Below are 13,524 nucleotides of genomic sequence, written 5' to 3' on the forward strand. Positions count from 1 at the left end.
GCGCTTTCTGGGCTGGATGTGATGGAGAGGGCTGGGTCCCAGGCTCCCTTTGAGCAGACTCAGCTCGAACACTCTGCAGGGACCCTGGTGCCCTGAGCCTCGGGCTGCAGTGGTAGCAGGGGGGTTGGGGGCCTTGGAGCCATCTGTCTGGATCAAAGGAGACAGTGTGAACGCAAGCACTGAATGCTGATCATGATTGCTGACAAGGAGCCCGAACAAACCAGTGCAGGGGGCAGGCAGCATCCAGCACAGGGCACTGGGCCATGGAGCAGCGCATGGGCCCCGCTGAGCTCTCAGCCACCACAGGGCTGTAGGGGGCTGCCTGCACCATTCCCCCATCAGTCTACGTGCATCCCCTCCAGGGCACTGGCCCTGAGCCGCTCATCCAGTGGATGCCACAATTCTCCCGCTCTGCTGGGCACAGTGCCCTGCGAATGCCCAGCCTGGATTGCGCGGCCCTGTGACACTCCCCTGCAGGAGCCATGACCAGCAGCACCAAACAACTCATTGGTACAGCACCCCAGCTCGGAGGAGCACCACAGAGGCTGTTATCGCAGCATGACTCTGTGTCCATAACCAGGTAGGGCCAGCTTATCCAGACACCCCACTGCTGGGCTTTGGGGGAGCAGCCTACACCCCCGCCTCCCTCTTCCTCCCCCCGGCTCTTCAGAGGTTTCCCTTGTTATCTCCCTCGAAGCTTCTGGTCTGCCAGGGTCTCCAGACTCTGCTTAAACCAGGTTATGTCCCCATGGGGGAAATGGATTGATCAATTATAAAGCAAGAAGGGAACACTGGTGGTATAGTCTGACCTCCTGCACAATCCAGAGCAGAGATTGTCTGGAATTCATTAGTATGTCCTTCAGAAAAACTGCCAGTCTTGATTTGAGACCGGCCAGGGTTGGAGAATCCCCCAAGCCTCTTGGGAAATTGTTCCAGTGACTAATCACCCTCACTGCTAAAATCTTACACCTTATTCTAGTCTAAACATGTCTGGCTTCAACGTCCAGGTGTTGGCTCAGGTTAGACCTTTCTCTGCCTGATTGAAGAGCCCATAATCGATGTTTGTTCCCCATGTGGGTATTCACAGACAATGATCGTCACCCCTGAACCTTCTCTCCAAGTTAAAAGATTGAGCTCCTTGAGTCTATCACTATAAGGCAGGTTTTCTAATCCTTTAATCTTCTCATGGCTCTTCTCTGACCCCTCTCCAATTTATCAACGTCCTCCTTGAACTGTGGGCACTTGAACTGGACTCAGGATTCCAGCAGTGGTTGCACCAGTGCCAAACACAGAAGTATAATAACCTCCCTGCTCCTTCGGATCCCGTGTGTGTGCTTCCAAGGATCACGTTAGCCTTTTTGGCTATGGTGTTGCATTGGGAGCTGATGTTCAGCACCTGTCCAGTGTGACTCCCACATCTGTTCCTGCTACCCAGGAGAGAGTCCCCAGCCTGTGAAGACGGCCTGTGTTTAGATGTAGGACTTTGCATTCAACCATAGTGAAACTCAGATTACCGAGCGATCCTGATCACGCTGCATCAGTGACCTGTGCTCCATTATTGCCCAACCCTTGTCTCGGCTGCAAACTTTCCTGGCAAGGAGTTTGTCGTCTTCGAAGTCATTGATGAAAATGTTAAATAGTGTAAGGACAAGAACCCATCCCTGTGGGGCCCACTAGCAACACACCCGCTTGATGATGGAGCCCTGTTTTCAGCCAGGGTGTTTAACGAGGGCCATGGCAGGTTTGTATCATTCTAGTTTTTTAACCAAAATGTGTGGTACCAAGTCCGAGTGGTACCACTACCCAGCCAGTCAACCAGCCAGGGCAGCAAGGGGCAGGGCCTGGTTTACAGACCCAGCCTCATGCTGCAGGGCTGAAAATAGCCATGGAGACATTCCAGCTGGAGCTGGGCTCTGAAGCCCCAGGTGGGAGGGTAGAGCTCAGACCTTGAGACCCCAAGTCCCATAGCTATTTTGTGCAGTAGCGAGTGGCTGAGTCTATACCTGAGATCCGAGATGTCTGGGTGGCTCTCCGAGGGGCTGCCTGAGTTCTGCCTTTCCTGTCCTGTCCATCCCACTGGAATAGCTCCTTTGTCACCATGCAGCAGCCAACGCATACAGTCCGACAGAGGAATGGATGGTATCCGCACAATACAGGCATCTTCTGTGCCTGCCGCAGACGCACTGATTGGACAAGCTGCACGAATCCCGGAAGGAACGACTTTCCCTGGGAAAAGCAAAGGGGGGCAGCACATTGGGGTGCAGTAGCTCCAGTGTTGGGATGATGGAGCACGTGCTGTGTAGGCTCTGGCCATGGGAGATGTCCCGGACATGGACTCTGTGCCCGGTGCAGGGCTGCTTCTGCCACCCACAGCCAGAGGCATCTGCTCTAAGCCCCTGCTCCAGCACAGGCCTCCTGGTAGCCTGAGTGCTGGGGGAGTGGGATGGAGACCCCTCAGCCTTTGCCGATCTGCTGCTGTCAGCTCTGGCTAGCTGGAGGGCCTGCATTGTCATGGGGCGGGGAGAGGGATGCTGAGGCTCTCCCAGTGCCAGCTGTGGGGAAGGGCCCAAGTGCGAGAGATGAATGTGAGGTTCTGTGGGGAGAAGGGGGCTGGTGGCTCAAACTGGGGAGCGTGGCTGGGGGATCCCTCCCTGCAGCGTGAAGGGGAGGGGCTTGCATTTCTTCCAGTGGGCTGGGACTCTGAGATCAGGCTGCAGCTGTCCCTCTTGTGGCCCCAGTGCCTGGCCCGTTAGGGCTTGGCTGCGCCCCGGGGGACTGTGAGCTAAATGAAGACACAGTTAGCCCATTACCGCAGCTGCCTCGTGACAGACTGAGCATAGAGCTTTGAAATGTACAGCACACTTACAGAATTGATTGGTGCAAGGCCTCGTTAATTAGTGTTAATAGATTTGTCTTTGTTATCTACTTCCTAACAAATTGCACTGCTCCGTCCAAGGAGCAGGAGCTTTGCCCAGACCGTCTGGAGCGAGAGCAGAACCTGCAGAGCTCAGCACCTGACGACTGGCTTAAATGCAGGTCTCAGTGCTGGGCCATGACCTCGCTGCGTTGGGGCGGGCCCAGGGGTGAGGTTGTGGGATGCTGACCCCGCTGGGCCGGGCCATGATTCTGCTGGGCCGTGACCCCGCTGAGCCAGGCCATGACGGGCTGGGCCAGGCTGCCCGCAGTGCTTTGAACGCCATGCGGCTGTGGCTGAGTCGAGGTCTCTGTCAGTCATAGGCTGGACTGTGCCCTGAGCACCTCTGGGAGCTGTGGTGTCCTCAGCTCGCTGCTGCCCTGTGTGGGAGCTGTGTGCTGGGGCGTGGTTCCCGCTGAGCTGGCAGGGCTGCTGCTTGCTGGAAATCGCATCATGATATTATCTTGGAAAGTTCCAAATTGGCTCCATTTATCAGGGCTGATGCGATTTGGTCCCTGGAGGGGAGTGTGGGGGGAGTGTGCAAGTCAGCCCTGCAGGAGCTTGGCCAGGCAGCTGCTGGAGAGGTGTGTACAGTAGATCCCTGCCCTGGTCCCCACTCAGGCTGGCGGGTGCATGATTCTACCCAGCTAGCCCCCAGCTGGATCAGCCCCTGCTCTGCGTGCCATGGGGAGCTGTGTGCCCAGGCCTGAGTGACTGGAGAGCCAGTTCCCTGCTCAGGGGGCCAGCATGGGCTCTGGGCAGGCTCAGCAGCTGGGCACTGGATTCCCTGTTAATTATCTCCAAGTGTTAGGGGCTGCGGTTGCTAATCCCTGTCTCTTCTCTCAGTGTGACCAGCTCCTGGTAATCGCAGGGGACCCCTGCAGCCCTGACTGGAACCTGGGCTCCCCAGCTCTCTCCCCCACCCCGGCTATCCCTCCTCTTAACACACTGCCTTCTCTGAGCAGGCAGGAGACAGCTGCAGATTGTCCTCTGGGGCTGGGGAACTCCATGGGCTTGTGAAGGCCCCCTTCACCTCTGTCCTGGGAGGTGTGGCCCAGCCCTGCTGCTCCCTGTGTTTCTGGGCTGCCAGCTGGTGCTCCCACTGTCCCAGCCCTGAGGGAAGAGGGCCTCAAGGGCTCTGCAGGGGCAGCGTAAGCCCTGTGTCCTGTGGCAGGGCCCCCATGCAGCACAGTCTGTGGATTAGCCCAAATGTTTCCTGATGGCCCCAGAGTCCTGCAGAGCTGGATGACAAGTGGGGCGGAAGAGGAGAATTTGACAGCTTCTTTCTCTAGGGGTGCAGGGGCTGGGGGGGACGATGTGCGCTGACTGTGGTGTTGCACACGGGCTGGCCCTGGGCCCTGCATTGTAATGGACTCTGCCCCATAGTGCCTCACACAGCTTGCCGGACTACAGGAGGGTGGGAGGCAGCAGCTGGGAGCGCATGTGGTGTGTTAGCAGTTGGACAGTGGGGTGGGGCGGGCAGCCCGCAGCCCTTGGGTAGGGTGAGCCTGGGGCAGGGAGTTCATGCATCTTGATGGGCATCCACTGTTCATCCGTCCCTGCCCGTGCACTGGCTGGAGACTCCAAGGGGGCCAAGCGAAGTCACGTTGTCGCTGGTGGGCAGCGAAGAGTTAAGTGTCTCATGCAGGGTCTGCGCTTGCTGGGAACGGGGCCTGGCTGGCGCGTGCAGAGCGGCAAATGGCTCTGGCACAGCGTGAAAGGCCCCGTAAACCAGAAAAGGGAGATAATGAGGAGCAAAAAGGCTTCTGACAACTGGCTTGCGTCTGAAACCCTCTGAGATGCCTCAGCCAGTTGGTGCGGCCTCCTGGGGCCCGTCAGCCCTCCCAGCCTGGGGCTCAGCATCAGACACCAGGGCGAATGTGCTAGGGCAGAGGTGGGGCGGATGTGCCAGGGCTGAGCAAGTGTCCCGAGCTCGCTGGCATTGTGCTGGCCAGGAGTTACTCTTCAGCCTGGGCGCCTGGCTGGAGAGGGGCTGGAGGAATTTTCTGGGGCACTTGCCCCTGGCCCCGGAGCTGACAGCAGTGTCCCTGTGCGTGGCCCTGCTGAGTCGTGCAGTGCTGTCCTGTTCCCCAGGCCCACGGCCCAGCTCTCTGATGGCGCTGAACTGTTCCCAACGCGTGCGGTGTGCTGTGCAGGGGACTTTAATTACCGTCATTAACCGCACAACAGCATCGTTAAGATGGAATGAAGTTCTCACTTCACTGGAGTTGCTGCAGACCCCGGTGCGGGGGGTGATGGTGCAGGGCGGAGATGGTCCCGGGGGCAGGGGGCGAGTCCGGCCTGGTGCCTTGGGCTCTGGAACCACCAAGCCCCGACACTGGCTTTGTGCTGAGAGCTCACTCCTATCCGTGGCAGATCAGTTCTAGTCACACTCCGCCCTGCCAGGCTCTCCTCTCCCTCAGCCTCTGGCCAGCAGGAGCCGCCTGTGCCCTGCCCCTCCTGCATGCCTGCCCCTCGTGCTTCTCTGTGCCTTCCGTGCGTGCGCTGCCTGGCTGGGTGGGAGCAGCATGGGGGCGCTGCACTGCTGCAGCTCCTGTGGTGAGGGGCGAGGCCTGGGGCCTTCAGGGTTGGTCCTGGACCGACCCAGGTGGCTGCGGGGATCTCAAGTCCCCTCTGGGACACTGGGCCTGGAGGCTCCTGCACACAGCAGAAATGGCAAAGGCTTCTCTGGCCCAGCTCGCCCAACGCAGGCTCATCCTGGGTGTCGTGCAGGCTGCCGGAGAGGGGCCCCCATGCAGGGCCCTCATGTAGGTACCAGAGGGGTGACACCCCCCCTGCCCCGTGTGGGGAGGAAGGTTTGGGGCTCTAAGCGGATGCGGGTGCAGAGCCAGGGCTCCTCCACTTGCAGGGAGGGTGATGGGGTCATGCCAGCAGGACTCTGGGCGGCCCCATCTCGCAGCATGACCCACTTGCAGCCTGCAGATGCTCTGGGGCCGTCTTCTGCGCACACACTGTAATTGCCCAGCTGCAGCAGCGCTGTTCCAAAGCTGTTTGCAGTAAAATTGCAAGCTCATTATTTTAATTACATGCAGCCTGCCTGTGCTAATGAAGTTGGAAGCCTGTTAATGTGGCTTGGTGACTAGCTCCCCGCTAATGAAATACATTTTTCTCTGGTTCTCTAGTAGGGAATCCACTGTCCAGGACCTTCCAGCCAACATGTGCCGGGGGGGGAGGGGGGGAAGGACCCCAGTGAGTGTTTGCACCCTGGAGCCCATCACACCCGAGCTCCCATGCACGTGGGGCCTGGCGGGCTCCCCACTGCCTGGCGTGTCTCAGTGCCGGTCTCCGGCCCTTGTGCTGCTGCTGCTGCTGCTTGAGGCAGCATTTAACCTCCTCTTGCGGGCGCCTCCTGGCTGGGGAGAAGGCAGGGAAACCACCCCTGCCCAGCAGCCTGGCCCCAGGCCCTGCCCCCGTGCCCGGCTCTCCCCTGCTGTGGGATTCAGCCCTCCCTCCTCCCCTGTCACTGTGCCCAGGTGTCCCAGGCCGGGCGAATGGTCCTGTACCTTGTAATCAGCCACTAACCCACCATATACCCTGGCCATGTGTGTTAGTTCCCCAGAGCCTCTGCCCCCACCCCTGTATGCTGTCGGCTCCTGCACCGGCCCTGCCTCAGGGGCTCTCCGCGTTCGTCCTGGCCTGGCTTCCTGCATCCCCGTCCGGCTGCAGTGCTGGCTCACTCTGCAGTGCTCTGACCCTACCTGGCACCGCATGGTGGCATTAGGACAGGCCACAGGGGGAGCAGGATGGACACCAGGCCCCACTCCAGCCTGCATTGCCCAGTCCCCCGTTTCTGGCCTGGTCCTCAGGAGCCACAGGCCCCAGTCACTCTCAACGCTATCTCCCAGCCTGCCTGAGCAGCAGAGCCCAGTGCCCCGATTAGCATGAGTCACAGTGAAAGGCGGAGCCACTCCTTAGAGCTCAGCTCCAGCCGCCCTGGGCACCACCAGGAGAGACGTGCCAGGTGGAGGGTGTATGCTCACTGGCAGAGGTGGTGCTGGCTGCTGGGGGGCGGTGGAGGAGAGGGGGCCATGCCAGGGCAGGCTGCTGAGAAGGGATGGGGCAGCGGTGCCCTTGGCATGGGATGGGGAGCTCTAAATGGGTATCTGGATCGAGTGGCTGGTCCATATGCAGGCTGCACTGGGGGGGCAGGAGTGTCCAGCCAGTCTGTTTGTTCTGGGGCCAAGGTTGGGCTGACTAATTTTTCGGCCCCGCTGTGTGGCCAACTTTCCAACTGCGCACAACCAAACACCCCTGCCCTGCCGCTTCTCCGAGGCCCCACTCTGCTCACTCCACCCCCCCCAATTGTTCTCTCTCTCCCACCCTCATTCTCTTGCTCATTGTTACCAGGCTGGGGAGGGTCCTTTTGAAAACCGGACACCTGGCAACCCTAGTCAGGCCCGGCACAGGGCTGCGTTGTCCGAGTGGCCACCAGCCCAGGACTCTGGGTATGTGTTGTGTGCCCTGGTTAAACTGCTTTTCTGCCTGAGCGTGTTGGGTTGGGTGACTGCTTCCTGGGTCTGCATGTTCACCCTGCTGCTCCCAGGAGTGCGCTGAAGTTCACTCGGCCATGCTTGCCCCCGGAGGGCACCCAGCCTCCGTCAGCCAAGGGATCAGGAGCTGCTCTGGGGACTGGTGTGAAAAGCAGAACTGCAGCCAGAGCGACAGCGGCGGTGCCACGGCTTGTGGCTGGCCCTGGGCAGCAGGCTGGGCTGGCCCTGTCCTAGTGCATTTAGCTCTGAGCTCCCTCTTCTCCTCTGCCTGGAAATCTGCCCGGCTGCCCTCTAGGCAGGGCACTGGGCAGCATCCCCTGAGTTGGGGTTGTGATGCACTCACCCCCATGCCGGTGTCAGAGATACCTGGGGGGCTGCTCGGGGCAGGTCTATCTGTGCTGAATGGGGCACATTGCAGATGGCCTTTGGGAGGAGATAGGAACTGAGCTGGAAGAGGAGAGAAATGCGCAGGCTGGGAGGTTTTTCACACTGAGCTGGAAGATAAATAACCTCCCCGAGTGTTCAATATTCATGAGCTCCCTGCTGAGTGGGTGGGAGAGGCTGTGCTGGGAGCGGGTGGAGCGGCTGCTGTATAATTCAGGGCAACGCTGCTGTTGTGGTCGAAGAGCAGTAGGCTCCTGGCAGGTGGGTTGATACTCAGTGGGGTGCCTTGGCCCACTGCCCTCGGCCCCAGGCCTGGCATAGAGCAGGTGGTGCTGGCGCCGGACGGAGGGCATGAGGTAGGTCTGCTCTGCACTGGGTCAGTTCAGGTTGTTGCTAATTGAAGTTTCCTTCCTCTGTAGCTGGATGAAAGGCTTGGGCAGGCAGTAGCAGCACCGCAGTACTCGCCTGGGATCTGGCTTGGGAGATGGTTATTGCTGTTCCCCAGCTCCAGCTGCCAGCAGCTGTCCTCACACTGCAGTCTCCATGCTGGGCCAGGATGCAGGCAGGAGCATGAGCGTGGGGCTTGGGACCAGCAGGGTCCTGCTCCCCTCCCACTCTGAGCACGGGTGGCCAAGGCTGGCCTTTCCTACCTCGCTGGGCCATGTGCCCCTCCTGCCGCTGCACCCTCTTCCCTGCACCCCCAGCCCCATAGCCGTGTCCTGCTCCCAGGCTGGGGCAGTCACAGAGCCACGGCTCGGGGGGGCTGGGTACTCAGGGCAGATTTCCAGCTTGCTCCCCTCACCAACTCCTCTGGGAGTCGCAGAGCCAGAGCTTGAGGGGGCTGGGTACTCAGGGCAGGTCCCCAACCTGCTCCCCTACTCCCCCGTTGCTGTTTCACTTTCTTGCTCTGCACCCCCAGGGACTTTCTCTGGGGCTTGGGCCAATTTGCATACATTTTCATCTATAAAAAATTAAGCAGAGCTGGCAGCCGCTCTGAGTCAGACCTCCCCATCCAGAATCTTAAGGAGATGAATAATTTCCCACTCTCTCTGCCCGTCCAAGAAGTGGAGTCTGATTCATGTTAATTTCATCCCCGCTTATTAGAGGAGGGGCTACGAGTCTGGATTGGCTGGGGGTCGAGAGCTGTGTTCTGGAATCTCTGAGGCTCCTCTGGAGTCAGGGGCAGCCGTTTGCTGGGTGCCCCTCGCCTGGCACCCCTTGTGCGTGCTGTGGGGGAGGGTGGCTGTTGTCACCCTGTGTCTGGAAGGCCACAGTCCCTCGCTACGGGAGCTGGAACTTTCAGGGCAGAAGAGTTTGACACTGTGTGTCACTGTCCTTCTACAGACTGGTTTGAGGGTCGCTAGCACCCTGCCAGGCCATTCTGGGCCCAGGGCTGCAGTGTGCCAGCCAGCAGAGGTGGCGCCTCCATCAGCACAGGAACTGGGGGGGGTTCTCTGCAGAGGGTTGTTTGTCCCCCGGGCAGGAGGAGGGGCTCCCCCACACCTGGGGGCTGCTGCGTGTGCAGGGAAGGTCTTGCTGAAGACGCGATCCCTTTCCCTGCTGACGGAAGCGATTGAGCTGTTAATATTCAGCACGCTCTGTGATTTCTCCCCCCTGCCATCTGGCCGGATCTGCCCACAATTTCTATTCTCAAGTGGTACATAGCTCCCTGCCCCGCTCTCCAGGCGGCATTCGTAGTGTGGCATCGTGCTGGGGCTCTGCCTGAGCAGCCTGGGGGCCAGTCCCTGTGTGAGTTTGATTGGGGTCATCAGTGAGTTGCTCTGCTCCAGAGAGCTGGGTGCGCAGGATCCGATAGCCCCCATGCTGGCCTGTGGGTTGGAATGAGACAGCGAGAGGCACCCTGGTTCCTGGGCTGAGTAGAGACTGGCCCGTCGCGGCATCCTCCTCAGCCACCTGGGGCTGAGTGACTTGGAGAGTGCACCACCGCTGCCTGCACCGCCCCTTCTGGGGCCTGGGAATGGGCTGTTGGGTCTTCCCCTCGGCCACTGCTGGACTCAGCTTGGGCTGGTCCTGCCTGAGAGGGGGTCCCACTGGAGCGTGGGGTCTCGGGCCATGTCAGGAAGCACCGCAGCTGGCTACCTAAGCAGAGCCGTCCAGGAGCAAAGGGGCTGTGCAGACTGAGCCCCTTGCTGTGAGATGGGCCCTCCCGATCCATCTCCTTGCCCAGCACCAGCAGCTGAGCCCTGTCGGGTGAGCCAGCCACTGTGCTCGCAGGAGGCCAGCCCGCGGGGAGGCGAGGCCGAGGCCGGAGGACGTGGTGCAGTGAGATGGCTTCCAGACAATAGGAGGAGAGCTGCTCCTGCAAGTGCTCGGTGAAACTTGATGTAAATAAGGAATTAGCACATGGTTTAACCAGCCCCTCCAGGCGAGGGCTTTGTCATTACAATACCTGCTTTCCTAATTCAAATACCACAGCAGTTCCAGGGGCATGCGGCCAAGCTAATAATCCCTGGACTGGTGCAATAAAATACCTACAGAGGTGGCGTCTTTAAATCACAGAGCAGCCTCTGCCTCTGGCACCGGGCCTGTCACAAGCAGCCCCACCCTGGCCTCGTGGGTGCCAGCCGGATGGCTGCTCTTCCTGGCGGGTTCTGGCTCTGCTCCGGCTGTGTGGGACTGGGAGTTGGGCACACTTTTCCTCCGCTGAGGCTCATTCCAGGAGCAGAAGGCAAGCGCTGACAGGGAGCTGTGTGACTCACAGTTCTCTCCAGGTGCCACCTAAGCAGCAGATGCTCCTCTAATGGGCCAGTGTCTCATGTGGGCCAGTGCCTGGGACCCTCTCTGCGAGTGGAGAAGGGCCCCAGTCTGCTCCCCACAGACACAAGAGTGAGGTGCCATTGGCATGCTGGATGCAGGGGTCACGGGGAGCCTTGGGTAATGCAGGCTGAGCAGGGATGGGGTTCAGACCCTTCCAGCAGTGCCAGGCATGGGGTGGGCACAGTTGACAGGAGCCATGCAGAGGTGAAGCCAGCACTGCTCCCTCAAACACATGGGCTTGATCAAATCTGAGCCCCTGCTCCAAGTGGAGAAATTGGAGAGGGTCCAGAGAAGAGCAACAAGAATGATTAAAGGTCTTGAGAACATGACCTATGAAGGAAGGCTGAAGGAATTGGGTTTGTTTAGTTTGGAAAAGAGAAGACTGAGAGGGGACATGATAACCGTTTTCAGGTATCTAAAAGGGTGTCATCAGGAGGAGGGAGAAAACTTGTTCACCTTAGCCTCCAATGATAGAACAAGAAGCAATGGGCTTAAACTGCAGCAAGGGAGATTTAGGTTGGACATTAGGAAAAAGTTCCTAACTGTCAGGGTAGTTAAACACTGGAATAGATTGCCTAGGGAGGTTGTGGAATCTCCATCTCTGGAGATATTAAAGAGTAGGTTAGATAAATGTCTATCAGGGATGGTCTAGACAGTATTTGGTCCTGCCATGAGGGCAGGGGACTGGACTCGATGACCTCTCCAGGTCCCTTCCAGTCCTAGAGTCTATGAGTCTATAAGTGGGGCTGTGGCCTGGCTGGAGAGCTGGCGGGGCGGGATAGAGGGAGCCAGGGCTGGGATCCTGGAAGCCGCTCTCCCACATGAATGGGGGGCTGTCACTTTCCACTCGGGCTCACCCTGGCTGTTGCTTGGCTCGTGCTGCGTTTGTTCCAGGAGGCTTGGCGTCCCCAGGATATGCTGGCGGGAGACTGACAGCGCCTTGCCTCTCCTCTCCCCGTCCTGGTATGTTGGGAAGCTGGCAGCCTAATATCGATGAGCAGATAATCCCCTGAATTGCAAACAGCTTTACCCAATTGAAGGGGTGGATTACCTCTTTCCAGTGTAATTGTGGTGCCATCTCGAGGAGTACCCACTGCCTGTCCTGGTCCCCTGTGGGGGCAGGCTTGCAGCAGCCGCAATCCATGGCAGGACGTGGGAGCCTGGCATGTGCCCTGCTGTGCTGCCTTGCACGGAGATCGGAGGCAGCAGTGCCGGTCAGGGAATGGCCATGGGGAGACACTCACCTGGAGCAGGCTCTGCTGGGCTCCGACGCTCCTGTGGACCCAGACCTCCCTCAGGCCTTAGCACCTGACCCCAGCTCCCCCCGTGTGAGCCCTTCCCTGTCCTGCTGCCAGGAGCCCAGCACTGGGGTCGGGGAGGCCCCTTTCTCACCCTGCTGTTGTGAGCTTCTTGGCTCAGGGCTGAGGAGAGAGGGTCCCTGAGCCCTGGGGGCAGGGGTCCTCATGCCAAGCTGGGGCAGCGGAGCTAACGGGCAGGCTGTGGAACATGTTCGTGGTTTCCTGTAGCTTGCTGAGGCCGGCTCTGCAGTCAGACTAGGCTGAAAATGGGCCTCCAGACAGACAGGTATCACCCCAGCTCTGAGGCAAGTGCAGGAGGGTTTGGCCCTGGCCACCAAGCAGTCTGTTACTTACACACATACACGTGCACACACACACACACACACAGAGCAAGGTCTCCCGTGGCGGCGCAGCCCCAGGCCGCCTGGTGCATCTCTCCCTACCACTAGCCCAGCGCTGGCCTCATGCTGCCCCTCCTGCTCTCCCCACAGGTTCACCGGTGCTGAGGTGGTGGTGATGGGAGACGTGACATATGGCGCGTGCTGTGTGGATGACTACACTGCCAGAGCCCTCGGGGCGGACTTCATGGTGCACTACGGACACAGCTGCCTGGGTACGTACCCTGCCAGCGGAGCCCTGGGGAAAGGGGGCGCTGGCTCCATTCAAAGGGGAATCTGGGGTGTCTTGGTGCTGGTGCCTTGGGGTGTTCTGGGTCAGGATCAGTACACAGGGAAAAGCCAGCGTTAAACAGGCCAACCCTCCCCGCTCACTGAACCCCAGTCCCCAGGCTGATCCCTGCCAGCCCCGACCCCCGGTCCTCAGGCCGATCCCTCTCCAGCCTGACCCCCCGTCTCCAGGCCCAGGCTCCCCTGCTCCCGAACCCATGATCTGGCGAGCCCCCGAGCCCAGGCGTGGCCGTGCCCAGGCAGCAGTCTCAGAGCTGAGTGTCATTGGCTGCAGTCTGTCGATGTGGCAGCTGCAGACCGGGAAGGGTTGGGGCCTGTGCAGCAGCTGATGTCAGCGGTGAGGGGCTCTCTGCAGCAGGCAGGGAGGTGTGAGCTGCACTGGGGCTGGGGGATCTTGGAAAGCAAAGTGGATTAGTTAGAGAGCTGGTGGGTGGCTTCTGCATTGGGTGAGGCAGGCACTGGCATTAGGGGGTGGCAGTAGCCATGGGGGTGGGCAGTGCAGGCCTTAGCTGGGAGGGGTTGAGGGAAGGGCAGTGTGGTGAAGATGTCACTGGGTAGGAGGAGTGGGAGCAGAAGAGTGGCAGCTTTGGGCAGGGGGTGGCAGGGGCAGTTGATGCTGGCAGAGCCCCAGCATTGTGTGTGGGGAGCTCTGAGCCCCGGGCAGAACCCATCCCATCTCAGCGACATGCCAAGCGCCCTCGCAGGGCGGCAGAGAACTGCAGACGGGCTCCAGTCCCCAGCTTAGTGGTGAATCCATAATCTCCTGAAGAGGGAATCTCTGCTCTGGCCCAGGGCGGCTTTGTTTTCTATTTGGCCAAGCTCCCTGTTCGCTGGCCGCAGTTCAGGCTGCATGGGAGGAATATTTGCTGTTCCCTGCTGCTCTCCACTGCCCCTGCTCTGTGGCAGGGGCCCTCTGGCTCAGAGGCTGTGCCGATGCCCGGCAGAGCCAGGCC

The 13,524-nt window shown here is 59.9% G+C and overlaps 2 protein-coding genes across 2 annotated transcripts in view; one reads left to right on the forward strand and one right to left on the reverse strand.

The window, feature by feature from the left end:
• LOC115636335 (protein ABHD15-like) overlaps nt 1-13,524 on the reverse strand; it is a 575,307-nt gene that overhangs the window by 254,741 nt on the left and 307,042 nt on the right. The gene's annotated exons all lie outside the window — the stretch shown is intronic.
• DPH1 (diphthamide biosynthesis 1) overlaps nt 1-13,524 on the forward strand; it is a 60,050-nt gene that overhangs the window by 20,601 nt on the left and 25,925 nt on the right. The window contains exon 4 of the mRNA XM_030536274.1: nt 12,377-12,498. Within this exon, the coding sequence (XP_030392134.1) occupies nt 12,377-12,498 (122 nt within the window). The remainder of the gene's footprint in view (nt 1-12,376; nt 12,499-13,524) is intronic.

This window comes from Gopherus evgoodei, chromosome 17 (genome assembly GCF_007399415.2).
Source record: "Gopherus evgoodei ecotype Sinaloan lineage chromosome 17, rGopEvg1_v1.p, whole genome shotgun sequence".
NCBI classification, from domain to species: Eukaryota; Metazoa; Chordata; order Testudines; family Testudinidae; genus Gopherus; species Gopherus evgoodei.